The 17,654-nt window shown below is 38.3% G+C and overlaps 1 protein-coding gene across 1 annotated transcript in view; it reads right to left on the minus strand.

Annotated features, from left to right (window-relative positions):
- Positions 1–2,960: 2,960 nt before the first annotated feature.
- ALCAM (activated leukocyte cell adhesion molecule) overlaps positions 2,961–17,654 on the minus strand; it is a 113,768-nt gene continuing 99,074 nt past the window's right edge. Inside the window, exons 9-16 of the mRNA XM_030952741.1 lie at positions 16,788–16,900; positions 15,806–15,941; positions 15,597–15,730; positions 14,008–14,140; positions 13,292–13,330; positions 13,030–13,147; positions 6,147–6,261; positions 2,961–4,566 (exon numbers count right to left, since the gene is read on the minus strand). Of these exons, the coding sequence (XP_030808601.1) occupies positions 6,174–6,261; positions 13,030–13,147; positions 13,292–13,330; positions 14,008–14,140; positions 15,597–15,730; positions 15,806–15,941; positions 16,788–16,900 (761 nt within the window). The 3' untranslated portion in view covers positions 2,961–4,566; positions 6,147–6,173. The remainder of the gene's footprint in view (positions 4,567–6,146; positions 6,262–13,029; positions 13,148–13,291; positions 13,331–14,007; positions 14,141–15,596; positions 15,731–15,805; positions 15,942–16,787; positions 16,901–17,654) is intronic.

Below are 17,654 nucleotides of genomic sequence, written 5' to 3' on the forward strand. Positions count from 1 at the left end.
TATTTACTGGGTGTCCTGCAAATGAAGAACTGATGGTGAGGGCAGCAGAGAATCAATCTGTACTGGGGATGTGGCAATGAGCACAGGGAACAGACTCTGACAGAGGCCTTGGCTGCAACACCTGGTGGAGCATGAGAAGAGGCAAAACATCTGGGGGTAAACAGGGGGAGGGTGAGTGATGACAAAGGAACATTACTGTTTTCTCACTAAGAAACAGAATTTCCTAATAATTTGTCAGGCTCTACCTTTTCAAGCTGAAATTCATTACTACATCAAAGTGAATGCCTTGCTACTAACAGAATAAATGTCTCTATTTAGAATGTAAATGAGAAAAATGTATGAATTACAGGACATTTTAAGACTTGTGAGTGGCTGGGTGGATGGAGTTAGTCTTATTTTAGAAATTGGCTTTGACATAATTTGATAATAAGTAATAGGCTTAGTTTCTGATTCTCTAATAACTTGAAATGCAGCAAATCTTTGCTGAATGTGTGAGTTGCATTACATATGAAGGCAAGGCAAGGGGTGTATGTGGGGGGTTGGCTGCTAGGTTTGTTTGCAGCCAGGCTGCCTCCCTTCCTACGACGGCTTCCTTCCCTGGCAGACCACTGGGAGAGGGTTGAGGTGAGCCTTGCTCTGCACTGAGTTATGCCAGCTTGAGCATGTTATCCTTTTCCAGAAGATCTTGGGAGCCCTTCAGGGGTTAGAAGCACATAACTGGAAGTTTTGTACCTCCTGTGCTCCCCTGGCTCCTTCTGCCTGGAGGAGAAACCTGCCTGAAAATGCTGTATTGGGTGATTCTTGGAAACAGACACCCGAACGCACATGCATTCTTGTCAAAAGGAAACCCAGAAAACATTTGCACAGATGTGGTTGACACAGGAGGTCATGATCTCATTTCATATGTCACTGCTTAATCTTAGCTGAGATAATTACAGACATATGGCTGTCTAAATATGAAGTCAACAGGAAGGTATCCAGCTACATGTGGTACTACAAGTAAATCAGATTTCACTGCAACAGCCAGCCGCTGAGGCTATTAGGTGAATATCGGATATTCCCTGACAAAATTTATCCCTAAAAAAGGACAACAAATTTAGATTTATTCATTCTTTGTATGTCTTTGTGGCCTAGTACCAGTATAGATAAAACTCACATTAGTGTCTCGTTATGTTCAAATAATAACCAATATAGAATTTAGAGTTACTTAATTGATATAGAATTTAGAGTTACCTATTTGTGTATTTTTTTCCAAAGCATGACAGGATGAAAACCCTGTGTCCAGAAAAAGTTGTAACATATTGCCTAAACCGTCTGGGTTGATGCTGGCAAATCCTGGAAAACACCCAGACAATGAGGTGCGGATGGTTTGTTCCCCTGGCCAGCAGCTGGGTCAGCTCTGTCCCTGCCTTGGGCTCTGAGCCAGCCCCAGCAGCACAGCAGCAGTAGGGGCAGTAAAGCCCTCCAGCAGAGGGCTGTAGTACTCAGAACCAGTACAAAATGTCCCTAAGGCTTTTCCTTTTAAAGTGCTCACCCCTATTACTTCTTTTTCCTTTCTTTCCAGAAGGCCTCACCTTGTGGCCACACCATTATCACGTTTCTGTAGTTTATATCCACTGCAGCACAGCTATAGTTTTGATATTGTTGCTTCAGAGGACTCCCAGAGCTGCTTGGGATGCCTGTGGGTATTTTTGCAGGATACTGCCTTTGCAGCATGCAGTGAAACCCCCTGGTTTGTTCCAAGCTCAGTGCCAGTTTCCTGCACAGCCATGAACAGACACTACTAATTACATTATTTCCTGACTGTAAAGCAAGAGGATGGGCTCTCCTCTACTGCTTCCTGTCATACTTTTAAACCATTTGAGAGCAGGGATTTGTTTTTCTTCCTGTGTGTAGTAAACTGAGGTTGAACTCTTGTGGTGTCCTTGCTGAGGTTTGAACAGGGTCCCCCCAAACTCACTGCTAGGGTAATTATTGTTCAGATCCCAAGCAGAGACCTGCACAATGAGCTTTGGCAAGGCCTTGTGCACCAGCTTGTGCTGAGAAAGTGCTTGTGGTCCCCAGGTGCTGTGGGCCAGGAGGAGCCCCACAAACCCACACCCATTACCCCATGACCTTTCCTGGGAGCCAGACTCCACAGGGGTGTATTTGCAGGACCACAGGCAGCAGCTCGAGCTCTGGGTGTGCGCCTTCCCTCGGGCTCACACGTGTTCTTGTAAACTGAGATTTCACACAAGCCAGTGAAGACTTACTTCAGTTTTATTGTTGTTTAGGCATGGATAGAAACATTAATTCTTTTGCACTCTTGGTTCTTGAAACTTGCCTATAGTGAACTCGGAGCAGTGAAAAACCCAGCTCCTTGGACTGACGATTTAAAGTGCATAGGAGATCAAGCAGAATCCCAAAAGGCGAGGAGTTGTTTATATTCCTTTGTCTGTAGCTGTGAAAGTTGAAGGACTTTGTTTTCTTCTCGTTTGCCCTATATTCCCCTGACAGTGGTATGAAAATTTTCAGCCCTTCCCTATGCTTTCCCTTTGAAGTTTTCCCTATCTTTGGAAGATTCCTCTCTGTATTTAAGAATTATTTGTAGTGATATAAACAAAGAGAGGCGGTAGATGCACACTCCGTCACAGGACTCTGGTACAACGTTTCCTGTTCAGAGTCATGCCCACTGAATTTGTTTTTACTTTTACAAAACAAGTGTATCACTTGGCAGTGTTCTTGCACCAAAAAGAAAAAGATATATTTATATATAAAGTAACTTTTTTGTGTGTTCACGTTTTATTTTCGAAAAACAGGTGTTTAAAAATTTTAGAATTTTTTTAACAAAATTCTAAAAAGAAAAAAATCACAATATTTACAGAGATAACATAATGGCTTAGCCATGCAAAACAAATTACTTTGGTTTTTCCCCCATTTTACTTTGGTTTAAATATTGACCAAGATTATAATTTTTTTTCTTTTTGCCAAATAAAACAGTAACAAATTAAAGTTTAGAGGCATATAACAGGATTTCCCTCTAATATTTTATACAGCATAGAGTTTATAGGACATCTTATGTATTTAATCCATGCCAATGCACTACAGGAAGCTTTTATTAAGACATCAGTCACTACTGCCCAGACATTTAACATTTTACAAATTTACAAGTAACAGTGTTTTCTGCCCCCTAAATAATGCAAAAGTGGCAAAATACATTTCCTAACGTCCATCTTTTTCTTTTATTTATTTATTTATTTTTGCCTACCAGTCTATAAAAACTTACTTTTTCCCTGGATATTTGTAAATGGAAACCTGATGTTCTGCTTACTTCTGCTGTTCCTCTCCATCAAAGCTGCCTGTTACCTTCTTCTAGAAACTAACTTTCCAGATAAGATGAAACTTATCTCCCTTAAATGCAACTTTCTATTGGCCATTCACTCCAAAACCTTTCCTTATCAAGTACCATTCTAAAAATTCCCTCAAGCAAAAAACATGTTTATAAAGTTACAAACTTGAATGTAACTAAAGATACATAGACATTTCATTGTTACAATTATATGTACTGTTTGATAAATTAGGTACCAGTTAAAAACACTAAAATTATCTCAAGGTGCATTCAATATCTGTAGCATAGTTAACAAAAACACACAAAAATATATATATATATATATATATTCTATTTTTGTGGGAAAAATGCAGCTTTGATATGACCACTTTTTAAAAAAGTTTCCAATTCTGACTGGTATCTTTCTGAAAAGAAGAAAAGGTACAGTACTTTAAGGCAGCGAATAACATAAAGGAATCAAAATTAATTCAGAATTCCAGTTCCTTATCCTAATGCTAACATGAAAGATGACTGATAACCATCACTAAAATGCATGTCTTGCTCTAGAAGAAAAGGATTTTTCAGCCACCAGCTGTATGTAGGCTAGGAATTTTTCATAGTGTTCCTTACTCAATACCCAGATTTCTTCAGGGAAACTCTTTATTCCCCTTCTAGCTTGTTTAGCTTTGCATGGTTTTTTAAATGTTCACTTTCATTAACAATTTAGTTTATTCTTGTCACAGCTGTCACCCTTCTGCTTTACCATGATTTCAAAGAATGAAAAAGGAGTTTGACATTTTCTTTAAGACAATCTTACACTCTAGGTACTTGCTACAAAGCAGAAGCTTCACTGATTACAACCAGAATCAGACATGTACCTGCTCAAAGGGTGTCATAAAAACAATTGAAATAAAACCATTACACTATACATCAGATTAATAGCAACTCCCAGAACAAAGCCTTACAGTGTATAAAAATAGCTACGTAAAAAATTTACATAAAGGCAAACAAAAAGAAATCTTCAGTGCAGACATTTACAAAAAAATATTTCAAACAGAACAAAACATGGTGACCTATTATCATGGCTGTTGCCAAAATTAGTTTGTGGGGTTTTTTTAGCTTGAGATAATTGTGTCTAAAATCCTTTGAAAACCTGGTAGTATGATCTGCTTAATACTTGAACCATGAATAGCTGTCACTTCTTTGTATATGTTTAAATACAATCCACGTTCATGCTTCAATTGGTCTATATGTATTCTCTGAAAATATGAAAGATAAAGACAGTTAAATTTTTTAAAATGTGTAAACCATCACAACCACTCAGTATCTATGCTGTAAATAAACAGCTACATGAAAAGTACTTTCTTCTGCAGCTTAGAAAAGTACTTTCTTTCATGACAAGAATCACTGTTGTGGTATTGCTCCCACTAAATCCAGTAAGTTTACCTGGTAAGTAAGGGATTTATGTTCATTTCAGTTCTGCAGATCTACTGATCTGAAGGAATACAGAGTAGAAGATTGCAGCAAAGACACACAGGGTGTTTATGCTGCAATTTTTTCAAAATCCAAACTGACTTCTTTTCCATCTTCAAATTCTTCCTAGGACATGATTTTGGTATTCCCAATTCCCTTTGCCAAACTAGCAAAACAGTGATATTGTTGGTAACGTGCCTACAGCAATGCTGCATCTCCTTATATACTGCGTAACTTCTCTATATAAAATCCATTACATTCTAAATATTTAATGCAAAACTTGTGGTTTGTATTAGAAAATTTCAGACAATACTGACACATTGAAACTATTGACAGTTGCATTCATTTAAAGAAGAAACCTTGTTATATAAATATGAAATATCATAATGCCACATAATTCCATATGCTTTAAACCCCTGCTACCTCAAGAAGGTATCCAGTGCTATTTACTTAAGATCACTGAAAATCAGGGCTGTCTACAGCTTTCCTGTGAAGGATCTTACAATGCAAGCCCCCCTGAATATATAATACCCTCATTTTTAAGACTATTTGATGACTAACTCAACAAATCTCTATGGTTAGCTGGTTTCCAGACTTGTGTTAACTTAGTGTTAATTTTAAATGGCCAGAAAAATGGTCCAACCCCCTCCCTTGGGTACTAGGAGGAGAGGTGCAGCAGTGGTGTATGTATGTGTGAGCACAGGGTGGTGCTCTTGGTGCTCTGCAGTGCTCCTGTAATTCCCCACAGAACTTGGGCATCTGCCAGACCTTTTGTAAACAGTTTACTTCATACAGATCCCAGTGGGGGAAACTCTCAAACCTGTTACTAATGTAAAGAGACACATAGTGTCTCTTTCCAGGATAAAACTGATCATAGTACAGGTGCGTGAAATCTAGACTAAGAGAATTGTTTTGTTCTAAGGGAAGGAAGTTTCATGACTTTACATTAATGATGGAAAAAGTGACCAAGGACTTGGAAACTGTTGCTTTCAGTAAGGGAAGAAGTTCCTGTAAATATTTCAAGTCATAACTTGAAACCTTCTGAACTCTATCTAAACATACTCTTCACATAAACACAAAGAGTGGTACAGAATAAAATTTGTACTTTCATTTCCTCAAGCACATGCATTAAAATAAAGCCAAGTATCAAGTTCCATCTGAATGTCAGACTTCTTTTTATATTTGTATATGAATCTCTGGATTCTTAACTGGCCAAAAGCTTGAATCTGTCTGTCCTAAAACTACACTACAAAACGATCCCACTGCCTCACCTTTGGAAGGTGAGCACCAGACCAAGCTAGAGCTTTGATCACCAGAGAGAAATGGTGGACAAAGAGATTTTAATGCTGTAACATGAAACACTTACCTGGAATGATGACTGACACATTTTCTCTTAAGTTTCAGATTTATGATTGTTTTCCTCTAGTTTTTTGTTTTCTTCTATATTTCCAAGATCTTTGTCTACGTGTTTTGATGCTGTCCTACAATGCAAAGGAAGGTCATTTTTTTGCATGTCTACAGCATTTTGTTCTATACTCATATTAATGACACTGCCTCCTCCCCTCACAGTAAACAGAAAATTTTGACAGTTCTGTTCTGAGCAGAGCAACAGGTTTGCATATGTCTGTAAATAGACCAGTGACACCAGACCTCCCACTGCTGTGAGTACCACAGGAAGTATTGCAGCAGGGCTCTGTGTGTTGATCTACCTCTTGAGGAATTCAGAATTATTCTGAGCTAGCAGACATTTAGTAAGGTTAAACCAGTTGTGGAGATCCATGTTTCTTGACAAAGTAACTGTGCAGCTTGTTTCAATAAACACGAGTCTGCTTTAAGGCATACTAAAGCATTACAAGTGTGGCTAAAATATCTTGATCAACACAGCAATCTTTTGTGTATTTGTAGTAAATGACTTCAGAGCCCGTGCCAAATGGAAGCTCTTCAAATGTGAATAAATTCATGAAAATTCTGGCACTACTGAAAAAAAAAAATCTCACTCTGGCTTGTAGGTCTGTGTTAGCTATGACTGACAAACTTTGGGTAAAGATGAGATTGTGTAAATGTTTGAGGAGGGGGGAAAAGAAGAGGTATGCCTCATTTAAAATAGGAGGTCTTAATGCAAGTAGTGGTGATGAATTAATGAGTTAAGTGCTTAGTTTAGCTTAGCACAATAAAACCACTATGCCATTCATTTAATCTGTGAGAAGCCTCACTGTCTGCCAAGGTGAAAGATTCCTGCAGTGTTGTGATAACATTTTGAAGGCCCCAATTTTTAAAATGTAAACGGGCAAATATGTTTGAGTGGGACAAAGTAAATCCCTTGTGTGAAAGCAGATTATCGTATCTGCGTTTTATCGGCAGATAATTTGCTTCCCCTACAGAAAAGTACGATCTGCTGTGACAGACTGGTGCATATGCTCACCCTTGCTTCAGACCCGGAGGGACGCTGACTCGCAGAGTACAATGCAGACACAGGCTGGGAGTGGGACGTGTCACGCTGACACCATGCAGGAGCGCACGGAGCGGGATTGTTGCTGGAGGGGTGCTCCCGAGCACATCCTCCATCTGAGCAAAGGCTGCACCCACTCCTGCCCTGGGCTAAGGACCCTGAGCAGTGCTGCTGGGGCAGGGAAGCTTAGTTCTTGGCTCTGAAGGGCTCCTGGTGCACATGCACCTAAGCCCTCCCCACCTCTGGAGCGATACTGAAATGATGCTCTCCAGCTTGAGGAAGACGGGATTCTTGCCCAAAGAGGATGGGATTCTGGATCCCAAATCCCACAGGCTTCACTGAAAGGGAACTCTCTGAAATATTTTCGGTGTTAGAGGAGGTAATTTTCTGAGGGGCCACAAGATTTAATGTTTTAAAGCTGCATTATCTTTTCCTGTTGGTTTAGGGTGCCTCCGTTGTATCTGTGTGACTGACAGGAAGGTATCATGCTGAAAACCCATCTGAGCTTCATTACAGGCAAATTTAATTTTAAAAGTGCTGAGATAGTATTACAAAGTAACTTGTTCTACAGTGGTAAATTTCTATTGCACAGTAACAATCTATTTTTCTGGTATGCAAAACCTGAAACACATGACGTGAATAAAAGGGAAGAATATGAAATGCAATGAAGAAGTAAATTCAGTGCTTTGGTAGGGGCTGACCTTCCGTGAGCTTAATAACCTTCCACAAATCTCTTTAATCCTAACAAAAAAGAAATAACCCCTCAAAAAAAAATCCCTTGAAAATTGAAAAAGTTTATAATTTAAAGTATGTTTGGTTTAGGTTGAGCACATAATTTGGCTTATCATGTGGCTAATGAGTCTTTTCCATAAATAAGTCTCACAAAATTGGAGACAATAGGGGAAGAGATGAAAAGCTGAAAGAATCTGGACTCAGGCAATTACCTGAGCTGAAGTGAGTTGGATGTGAGAAAGCAGTACCGTGCACATATGTCCTCATATAACTGCTAATGTCTGCTCTTGGAGACTGGATAGACTACTGGCATGGCTCACTGGCATCCTTTGTTTTGGCCTCTTAGCACCAGTTTTACAGTGCCCAAATCAGACTGAATCTCATATGACCTGACACTGAACAGCAGAGAGAACTGTCTCATCTTTGATTAGGTTAAAAGGATTCAATGACTAATGTCAGGAGACCCTGCAATGACATCAGGTTTTGATTTTTAAAGTAATCTATTTTAGTTCTATATTCAGCCAAATTAAATGTCACCTTTATTTTCCTAAAGCCACCCTGGGCAAAAATGGGAGACTTAAAGGGCAACACTAACTTTGAAAGAGGCAGGTGCTCCAGAACTCTTTTGGAGGATGTTACAAACCACTTGCTTGAAATGAGAGCAGCAGCAGTTTTTTCATGTCTGACAACCAGATGGATTTCGATTCTCAATGCCTGAGACTGAAATGCAGCCATTTATTTATGATGGTTCAGTGATCCTGCTGACCTGTTTTTTTGTTCCCCAAATGCCATTATCGAGGCAGAATCACCACCTCAGCACAAACAATGCTGCAGCCTTTTTTAGTGCTATCTAAACAGTGTCATTAAGAGAGGCAGGAGTTATTCTGCTTGGAGGTGTGGTCCCCAGGCAGGGCAGAGGAGCAGCCACCCCTGGCACGGCACCAGTCCCAGGGCTCGACAGACGCGCTTGGGTTTGTAACAGAAATGTCTCAAAACATGGGTTCCATCACTTCCTGAGGTGACTTCAGGACAAGTGGTCCTTGTCCAGCTTAACATTCAACAACAGCTGTTCCTTTTAAAGCACTTTTTCTGGGCATTAACTCCTGCCAGCTTGCTCCATCTGCAACTCAAGATCGACTTCCTCATAATATTTGAGTAGCTGGGCAATGGAGTCTGAACATATATAGAAATATTCCCAAGGATTTACCCAAAAGGGAAGACAGCTCACCCAGACCTGGAGCACTCTCACACTGTCATTATCTACAGCTCCACAAAAAAAGCCAACACTTGTGATAGTGTTGTTCTGAAGAGTGAGAAGTTGGTTGTACAAATATGAGTTTACTCATTCTTCTTTTTTTTTTTTTCCCTTTAAACTAATTTGTAAATCATGGATCATTCTGAGCTCTTGCTAAAATTATGACTAGTATTTAATATTTATCTATGCTTGCTCTTCAGGAAAATAATTACCCTCAGGGAATCCTAATCAAAATCTCTCTGTAAGTAGTACCAAAGGGAGATTTTTAGCATTCTTTGGAGTGCCACTATTTTCATGGATCTTGTTCAGATACTGTTCATAGCATTGTTTGTCATATGAAGACCATTTTCCATGATAATTGTTTTGCCTGCTGCAGTGTAAATACAGACTACATAAAGGTGACCCAAAAATTGCTGTAAGGTTTTAATTTCTGATCTCTTTTATAGGCCTTGCCCTCAACACTATTTAAGGAAGACAGTGTGCAGTGCTGTTTGTCCTTGTTACCCAGCCTTGTGATAATGACAGGTAAGATGACACACATCTTTTTAGTTCTGGGTGCTGAAGGAAGAGCCATGAATTTCCTTAAAGCTACACTCAACTGCACTGTTGCAGATGATTTTTCTAGGAGCAAATGGTTTTACACATCCCAGTGTGGACAGGCTGCAACCTCCTTATTTACTCCAATCTTGCCTTCCACCTCCTCCAATTATTTTTAAATGTCCATCAGTAGGAAAAAACACAGAGATATTAGAAAAATATTCCAGTCATCCATCAATGGGTGACCATTTTTAATTTGTGTCACTTTTATATTAGATTTGTGTTATGAACTGATGCTTTCAGAGATGTTTGGTTACTATGTCTTTTCTCTGAAAGGGAACTGAGGGAAAACCAATACAAATGCTGAGTCTTGTTGAAAACATAGTGAGTTTCTTACATCTTTGGCCCACCACATCTGACTCATATGCTTGTTTGCTATAAAATATCAGAAAAGCAGAACTGCTATGCTTCAAGTGTTCACTTTAAAAGATGCCAATAACCTTTGTCATTACTGTGACCTAAGAAACATTTCAAGAGTTTGATGTGCTCTGAATGTAAACAACTTTAAGACTGCTGCTGTGATTCAGCTGGCCCAGCAGAAATGATGTCTACTGGATGTTGAACCACTTTAGCCTTGATCTAGCCTTATGTGACTTGAGATTTGGGCACCTCTCAACTACAGGGATAAAAATGGGGCCAAGATCCAACTACAAGCCAACTTCCATGACTAGAGAGCAGGGGACAGGGTGCTGAGTGCACTATTCCCTTTCTGAATCTTTCATTTTGCTGTACCCTCAGCTGTTTCTGGCAAGGTGAAAATTTCATATATGAAGCATTTACCTAACATGGGTGTCCTGCAATCTCTCAACTGATGCTTGACACCAAAATATTACAAATATTCTAAAGTGCTGAGTTATATTCTGTTCAGTACAGATTAGTTTACAACATCCTTTTTGGAAAAACAAGAAATCTGCAGAGAACAACTGTTTGGCCTTCTGCTCAGATGAAGGAGAAACAAGGCATGCTGGAGTAGGTAGCCTCAACTCTTTATTCAAGAGGAGGCTGGATGCAGGATGTGGAATACAGATGAGTCTCTGATTTATGGGATAATATTCACACTGAAAAGAATATGTGGCAATAATCAGCTTTTCCATCAAGTGAAGCTGGGGCAGTGAGTAACTGTACAAGTGATTTATTGTGAATATATTCCAAGGCTACAAGTATAATTCCTACTTAGCGTGGATGACAAGACAATAGAAGATTATACAAACCACAACACCAATAACAAAAAAAAAATGTTTTTCTTGCCTCGGCAGACTTGGAAAGTTCTGTGCTGCTGCCTTCTCAGACTTTCCTTTGGCGTCACTTTGGGGATAGAGATTAGGTGAGTTACTGGTCAAGGGTGGGTTCAAAAAATAACTGCTACCTGCTGGCCTGGATGGAGACGGGTGGGTTGTGTCCAGAGGTGTAAGTTGCTTTTTGCAAGGTCTACTTTGATTGCTAGGCTATGATTCATAAGGAAAACTTTGTCAGAATAGGTACTGACATTCTGCTTGCTCCTGCAAATATGGTGTGCAGAAAGCAGGGAGGATAGCAACAGATCAATTTAAAAATATACAGAGAACAGGAGATTGTCAATGATGATACATCAATTAAGGGGTTTGCAAGCCAGCAACCATGTGTCAAATACAGAGACTATTGTTTAACTACAAAGGCATTTTTGTTTCCAGTGAACCTGTCTAATCAATTCTAGCTCTAATTTTTCCTCTGAGCTTTAGAAAGAGAAGCTGAGCATGAGGAAAAGAATTGGTGTCCATTTAGATTATGCCATATCCTATCTTTGAAGCAGAAAAAATTGTTGTAATTCATAAACTCATCTCATGCTATATCCTACATTCCTGTCAGCTCCCCCCACACTACTCAATGGTGCAAGAAGAGATATTTTACCTTCTCTGCCCTTGTTATACATAAACCACCTCATCCAAAGAAACCCAAAGCAGTGTACCACAGTTTCATGACTCCACATTCACACATTCGAAAAGGAAAGACAAAGTTATCTTAGACATTATTGCAACAGGAGCAAAGTGTGGGAGGAAGAGCACTATGTTGTTACTTTTAATATTTTACAAAAAAAAGCATAAGCTTTGCGAAAAAACCAAAAAAACCCTCTATAGTATCCAAGTGTGGTTCTGTGCATGGGTAATTTATAACAATTCTATATTTGGAAAGCTTCAAAAACCTGATCAGTTATGGTTGAGCCAAAGTCTTTGTGTATTATCCAAAAAAACGAGCAATTCTTAGCAGATGGAGAATTCCTCGTTGTACTTTCACATCAATGAAAGCACATTTGTTCACAGTAAAATCCCATTGGTATATTTTAGATTTCATTTGGCTCAATTTTAATGGAAGGTCATACTAAAACCAACTGAACTTTAAGACTGCTTTTACACCTGTACTGATTGGAGCAGGTTATGCACAGCCACTTAACCTCCCCTGCTCAGAAGCAGCTGTGAGAGCTGTCAGACAGCAAGGCTGCTTCTGACTGCCCTCAGCTCTCCCTGGAGATAAAGGTATGGGGGCAAGAACAAATGGGGCACACAGTAATAGCCAGCTTCAAAAGGATGGAGCAACATGGTCACTTCTTGACACCTTCCCATCTACTTTCAGAAGTGTGACTCTGTGACAAGGAAGAAAGTTGAAAATGGAAAATGCTGTTCTATGCCTATCATGTGTAAAACCTGGACTGGGATGAGAGCTCCTAGATTTTTTCAGCAACAGAAGTTCTATTTTTACCAATTTTATTTAACAAACCTCAAAGAAAAAAATTAGGGATCTCTCTTCTCCCTGAGATGGTTGAGTCTTATTCTGTATGTTATTCCATTTTTAAAGGAAACAAGGTAGCCAATTCCTAAATGAAGGCAGTTTCTAGCACCAGTACACCCAGACAGACTTCCACACATCAAGATCCACAATTAAGTACTATATTTAAATGCAAGAGTCAGCACAGACTTGGCTGTCAGGAAACAGGACCTCATTACTACTATGATCTATGAAAATCTCAGAACCCCACCTCCAGGAGATGAGTCCCATTAAGCATTAGGACAAGCCAACCAGAGGTACCAAGTTTCCTTTTCCTATCAAGTGGACCTACTGTAACAGCTTTTCCCCACTCCAGAAAACTGGAATGCTGTAGAGGAATGAAAACAAGTAAACACACACCTCTTCTTATCACTGTTCTTTTTCAAGCTTAGTATAAAGTTTTCAAAAAAGTCTTACTTTGATTTCTTCACATAGAGCCAGTAGACAACACCTGCAATCAGAGCAACCAGCAGAAGACCGACCACAATTCCCACTATTAGCTTTGCCTGGTCATTAACCTTTTCACTATTGTCACCTGAAGCAAAGAAGAAAAGTTAATGAGATGACCTATGATAAAGTAAAGCACTGCAACATTTCTAAAGAATTTTCACCAGAAACAGAAAAAGGGATTAGAAAGTTAAAAAAAGGAATAAAAAAAGAGAGAGGAAACCATACATACCACCTCTGTCCTCTGGCTCATCATATTCTGGAATACTTACTGAAATGAAAAATGTTAAAATTGAATTAAAGACAACACAGACCTAAAAATCACCTTTAATTACCTATCTACAGCAATGACAGAAACTGGAACAGTGTTTTCCAAACAAAATATTTAATCCCATCTTTAAATAGAAGCCTTTCCTTTGTAACTGTACTATATACATTAGAAGAATCTTAATCTAAAGCTGTAATATTCAAGTCAGAAGTATTTTTGACTGAGAACTTCTGTCCTACCTTCCCATAGCTTCTCACTACCTTTCATCATGATATATTACTGAAGCCCAGTATGGCTGATTTCTGTTGTGAGTCAAGTCATACCAACAAACTGTAATTTAGGGACTAAGAGATATTGTTAATTTTGTAATAAATAAATATCTCTGTCTTGTAAATGAAGTATTACTTTGTAGTATTTTATACTATTATTTTTTAATATTGTTTACTTTTGTAGCTAGCCAAGAAAGTCATGAAGACTAAGTGACTTCTTGTAGAAAGCTATCAATAAATTTTATGTACTACTGATCCACAGTGGATTTACAATTGCTTGACTTAAGACAAAAAGGTTAAATATCTTAGTATTAACATTACTATGCAGTCCTACTTTTCATTTGAGTGTGATGTATGGGTACTTTATGAGAAACTGTAACTTTAAGGAAATTATCTTTAGAGAACACTCACTAGCAGAGACGTTCATGGAGGTCACAGTCCTTTCTAGCTCATTTTCTGCAATGCAAGTTAAAGTTACATTTTCCTCAGGAGCAATTACAATTTTACTGGAAAATTTCCCATTAACATATTTTGTCTCCTCTGTCTGAAAAGGTGAAAAATGAAGATTAGTATCATTTAAAAACACAAAGAACAATACACGCATCATTTGTATTACACAGTGAAAATGGTCAGAGGGAAATAACTTTCAACTTATATTTCAGTTTTCCAAACAATAGCAAGAGAAATACTACATTGTTTTATTAAATGATAATGTGAATAAGTGAAAGAAAAAATAGGCCAAAATATCTATAGATAGTATAGTGTGTACTGTAAGACCAATAATAAAAAAGTTTTTATCTGAAAAATTAACAACATTCTGTATTTGCTTTTAATTCAAGTATTTAAAAAAATATTCCAAGTGAAAAAATTCTTAAAACTTCAAACTTCTAAGGAATAATTTTTTTCCATCTTGCTGTTTCTCATTTATGTCACTATAAGGGAAAGAATTGTTCCAAGTTTTCCAGTTTTCCAGCTTTCCAAGCTATTTCCCCACCAAGCATTATTTTGCCAAGCTACGTGTGTCTAGTAGCACCTATAATACCTGTACTGTAATATCAATTTGTTGTTCCTTAAATTTGCTGCACATCATTCTTGGATTAATGCAACACCTAGAGAAAATTATTTGCAATCATTTGTATAGCTTCAAGACAATTCCTGTCCTATACCTACGAGTAAATGGACCAATTTTGTCATCTACACATAATTTCTGTAGCTCAAAGCAAAACCTAATGAAATGTAATGGAATCTACAAGAGCACTGTACATTGTCCTTCCAGCCACTGACTGTAGAGAGGTCTCATTTATTTTTCCTGCTAAGGCAAAATCTGACAATGCTTTTCATGGGATTTGGTAATCCATATAAAAATACTTCAGTGTGCATATTTTCCAGGTATTTTCCCTGCTATATATGAGTTTTTCCTATTTATCCCTCAGGATGAATGCATAATTGTTCTGTTTCCAGTGAGAAACAACAGGAATAACCATACAAAAACAACTCTAAATATTAGGGTAAAAGCTGGAAAGCACTTAAGGAACTATAATGAATGTAACTTCTAATTCGCACATGCCAAATTTCATTACACGTCACTCAGTTAATGCCTACATCAAGTACCCATTTGCTTTCTAATGTAAGTTCTACAATTCCATCTTTATTTGCAAATTCTTTATGCAATGGCGAAATCAGCACATTACCCAGATAAAATGACTAAGTACCTTCATTTAAAAAATGCATATTTCATTTGTAACTTTTTCTTCTTCCTTCCAGCTTCAGCTTGTAGCCAGTGGATCTCCTTTGCTATCACTTGTTCTATTCAAAAAGGCTTTATCATAAAAAAATCATCCATGTAAGTACGTGGTAGCTACAGCTACCACTTAACCTCCTCCTAGATAAACAAAAAAGACTTTTCTTCAATCTCACTACCTCAAAAATGTTCCTTGATTTTGATTTGCACTTCCTATACAGTAGTTTTTGGTGAATAAAGTAATAAGAAAGATACTTGCTTTATTTAGAATGCTTCCACTGCCCGTAACTGTCCACTGCACTGCTGGCTTGGGGAAACCTTCCACATGGCAGATAATTGTCTTAGACATTTTATTTGTGTTGGTCTTCTTGGTCATTTTGATTTGAGGTTTTCCTACAAGAACAGTATAACAGTTAACAACTTTATTTAAAAATAACAATTAATAATTGTAACCATCTGCTTGATTACCTTCCACAATAAGTTTAAGCGTCTGTCTTTTCCTCAGCCCTTCGACCTCCTGTAGAGTAGTTTCACAGACATAGTTTCCAGCATCTTGATACTGAAGACTTGAAAATGATGGGCTTGTTTGCATTCTGGTATTGTCCTGATAAAGTCAGGAGTTAGAAATGACACAGATAGACTCACAATACATTAACCCCTTAATGACTCCTATCAACAGAAGTTTTCACATGCTTTGGAAAATTAGAGCCTCACTTTTTTAAGCTGTTTCCCCATTAATAAGCACATTTGAATACACAACATGAAAAGTGGAAACTGCTGGAGATTTATCGAAGCCATCTCCTTTATTCTCGAGCAATTTTGCTTTTAAATCAAGAGCATAGATGGGATCAGTTATTAGCTCTGAGCTTTTCTAGTAGTTTGGCCAAGGCCATGAGTGGTAAAACATTTGAGACACAAGTAGCTCTCCTCTAGGCCAGGCTTATGAGATCAACATATGCTCATACACAACCATTAAGCATCATTACCATAAGTTTCAAGCACTACAGGTTTTATATAAAGCCACCCTCTTCAATAGCTACATTTTTCACCATCTAACCTTTCAAACCTTGCCCTTTTGTTATGTTTATCAGAACCAAGACCAAGTCCACCTCTGACAAAATGCACCAAAATTCCTCCAAATGGGCTTTTCTTCTTAGAAGAACCTTATTCTCAAAGGGCCTTGTATAGACCATTTCACAGAAGTTGTATTTGTGTTACAATATGCCTTAATTCTCTCCATTTGGAAGCTGAGCTGATAATTACAGTAACTGATTTTCAGTCATCAATGTGAGTAGATCTCATTTTAACCACATGCGTAAGACCCATTTTAACAATATTCTTTAAAAGCCCAATGAACAACTTCCTTCCTTCCTTCCAAAACACTGAAGTAGCAGCAGTAACATAAAGAGGTGAACACCCAGATGGAGTGTGAAATAGATTAATTACTGACCTTTATCCAAAACACAGTTGCATTTCTACTAGAAGAAATTGTGCATGACACAGGCAGGGCCTCTCCAATCTGTTTTGTGACTTCTCCACTAGGAGTAAGCTGCAAATCCAGATCTGGGATAGAAAGAACATTTGTAAAAAGTTAATCTCAGAAAGCCTGGCCCATTTCAGAGGCTTATCAAGAAAAGAAAATGTGACTAATTGCACTCATTAAATTCAAGATTTCATTTCTTCAATAAAATTCAAGTCAATTTTACAAGGAAGGGAGATGAGAGAATTATTCTAAAAACAGGCATTGCAGAACATTCATATTTTTGCTGTAATTATAGGCTAAAAGGAAAAGCAAAACCTCACTAATCACTAGACAAATGGATACATTTTTTTCACCTTGTTCTGCTGAAAGAATGACAGAGTAGGCACAAGAAGCTGAAGAAGTACTTCACATAACAGTAAGTGCATCTCAGAAAGGGATGCACAGAATGCTGTGAGGGTAGCTTACTATGGGCCAGGTAGAAATGCATCTTCAGGGGAGGACCAGTGCAGGTGGGGACAGGTTATCCTACATAGTAATTGTGGAGAGAACAGCAAGGGTCAAGGGGTGCCTTTCTTTGGTGTGATAAAACTAGAGGATTTTTGCCCTCAGAATCTGAAGGGGATGAAGAAGGTCAAAGAGGGTGTATAAAACATGACACTGACTGAAGGGGTGAGAAGTCTAAATTACAGGGTTGGAGAACTGCACATGAAGCCCTTTATTTGTTCTCATTTGTAACTTAAAATGCCACTTTTGTGTACCTCAAAAAAGAGTCCAAGCTCTGCCTAACATATTTAAGCTCAAGGGAAATTGCAGTCAGCGACAGCTGTGTTTGAC

The sequence above is a fragment of the Camarhynchus parvulus genome, chromosome 1, assembly GCF_901933205.1.
Source record: "Camarhynchus parvulus chromosome 1, STF_HiC, whole genome shotgun sequence".
NCBI classification, from domain to species: domain Eukaryota; kingdom Metazoa; phylum Chordata; class Aves; order Passeriformes; family Thraupidae; genus Camarhynchus; species Camarhynchus parvulus.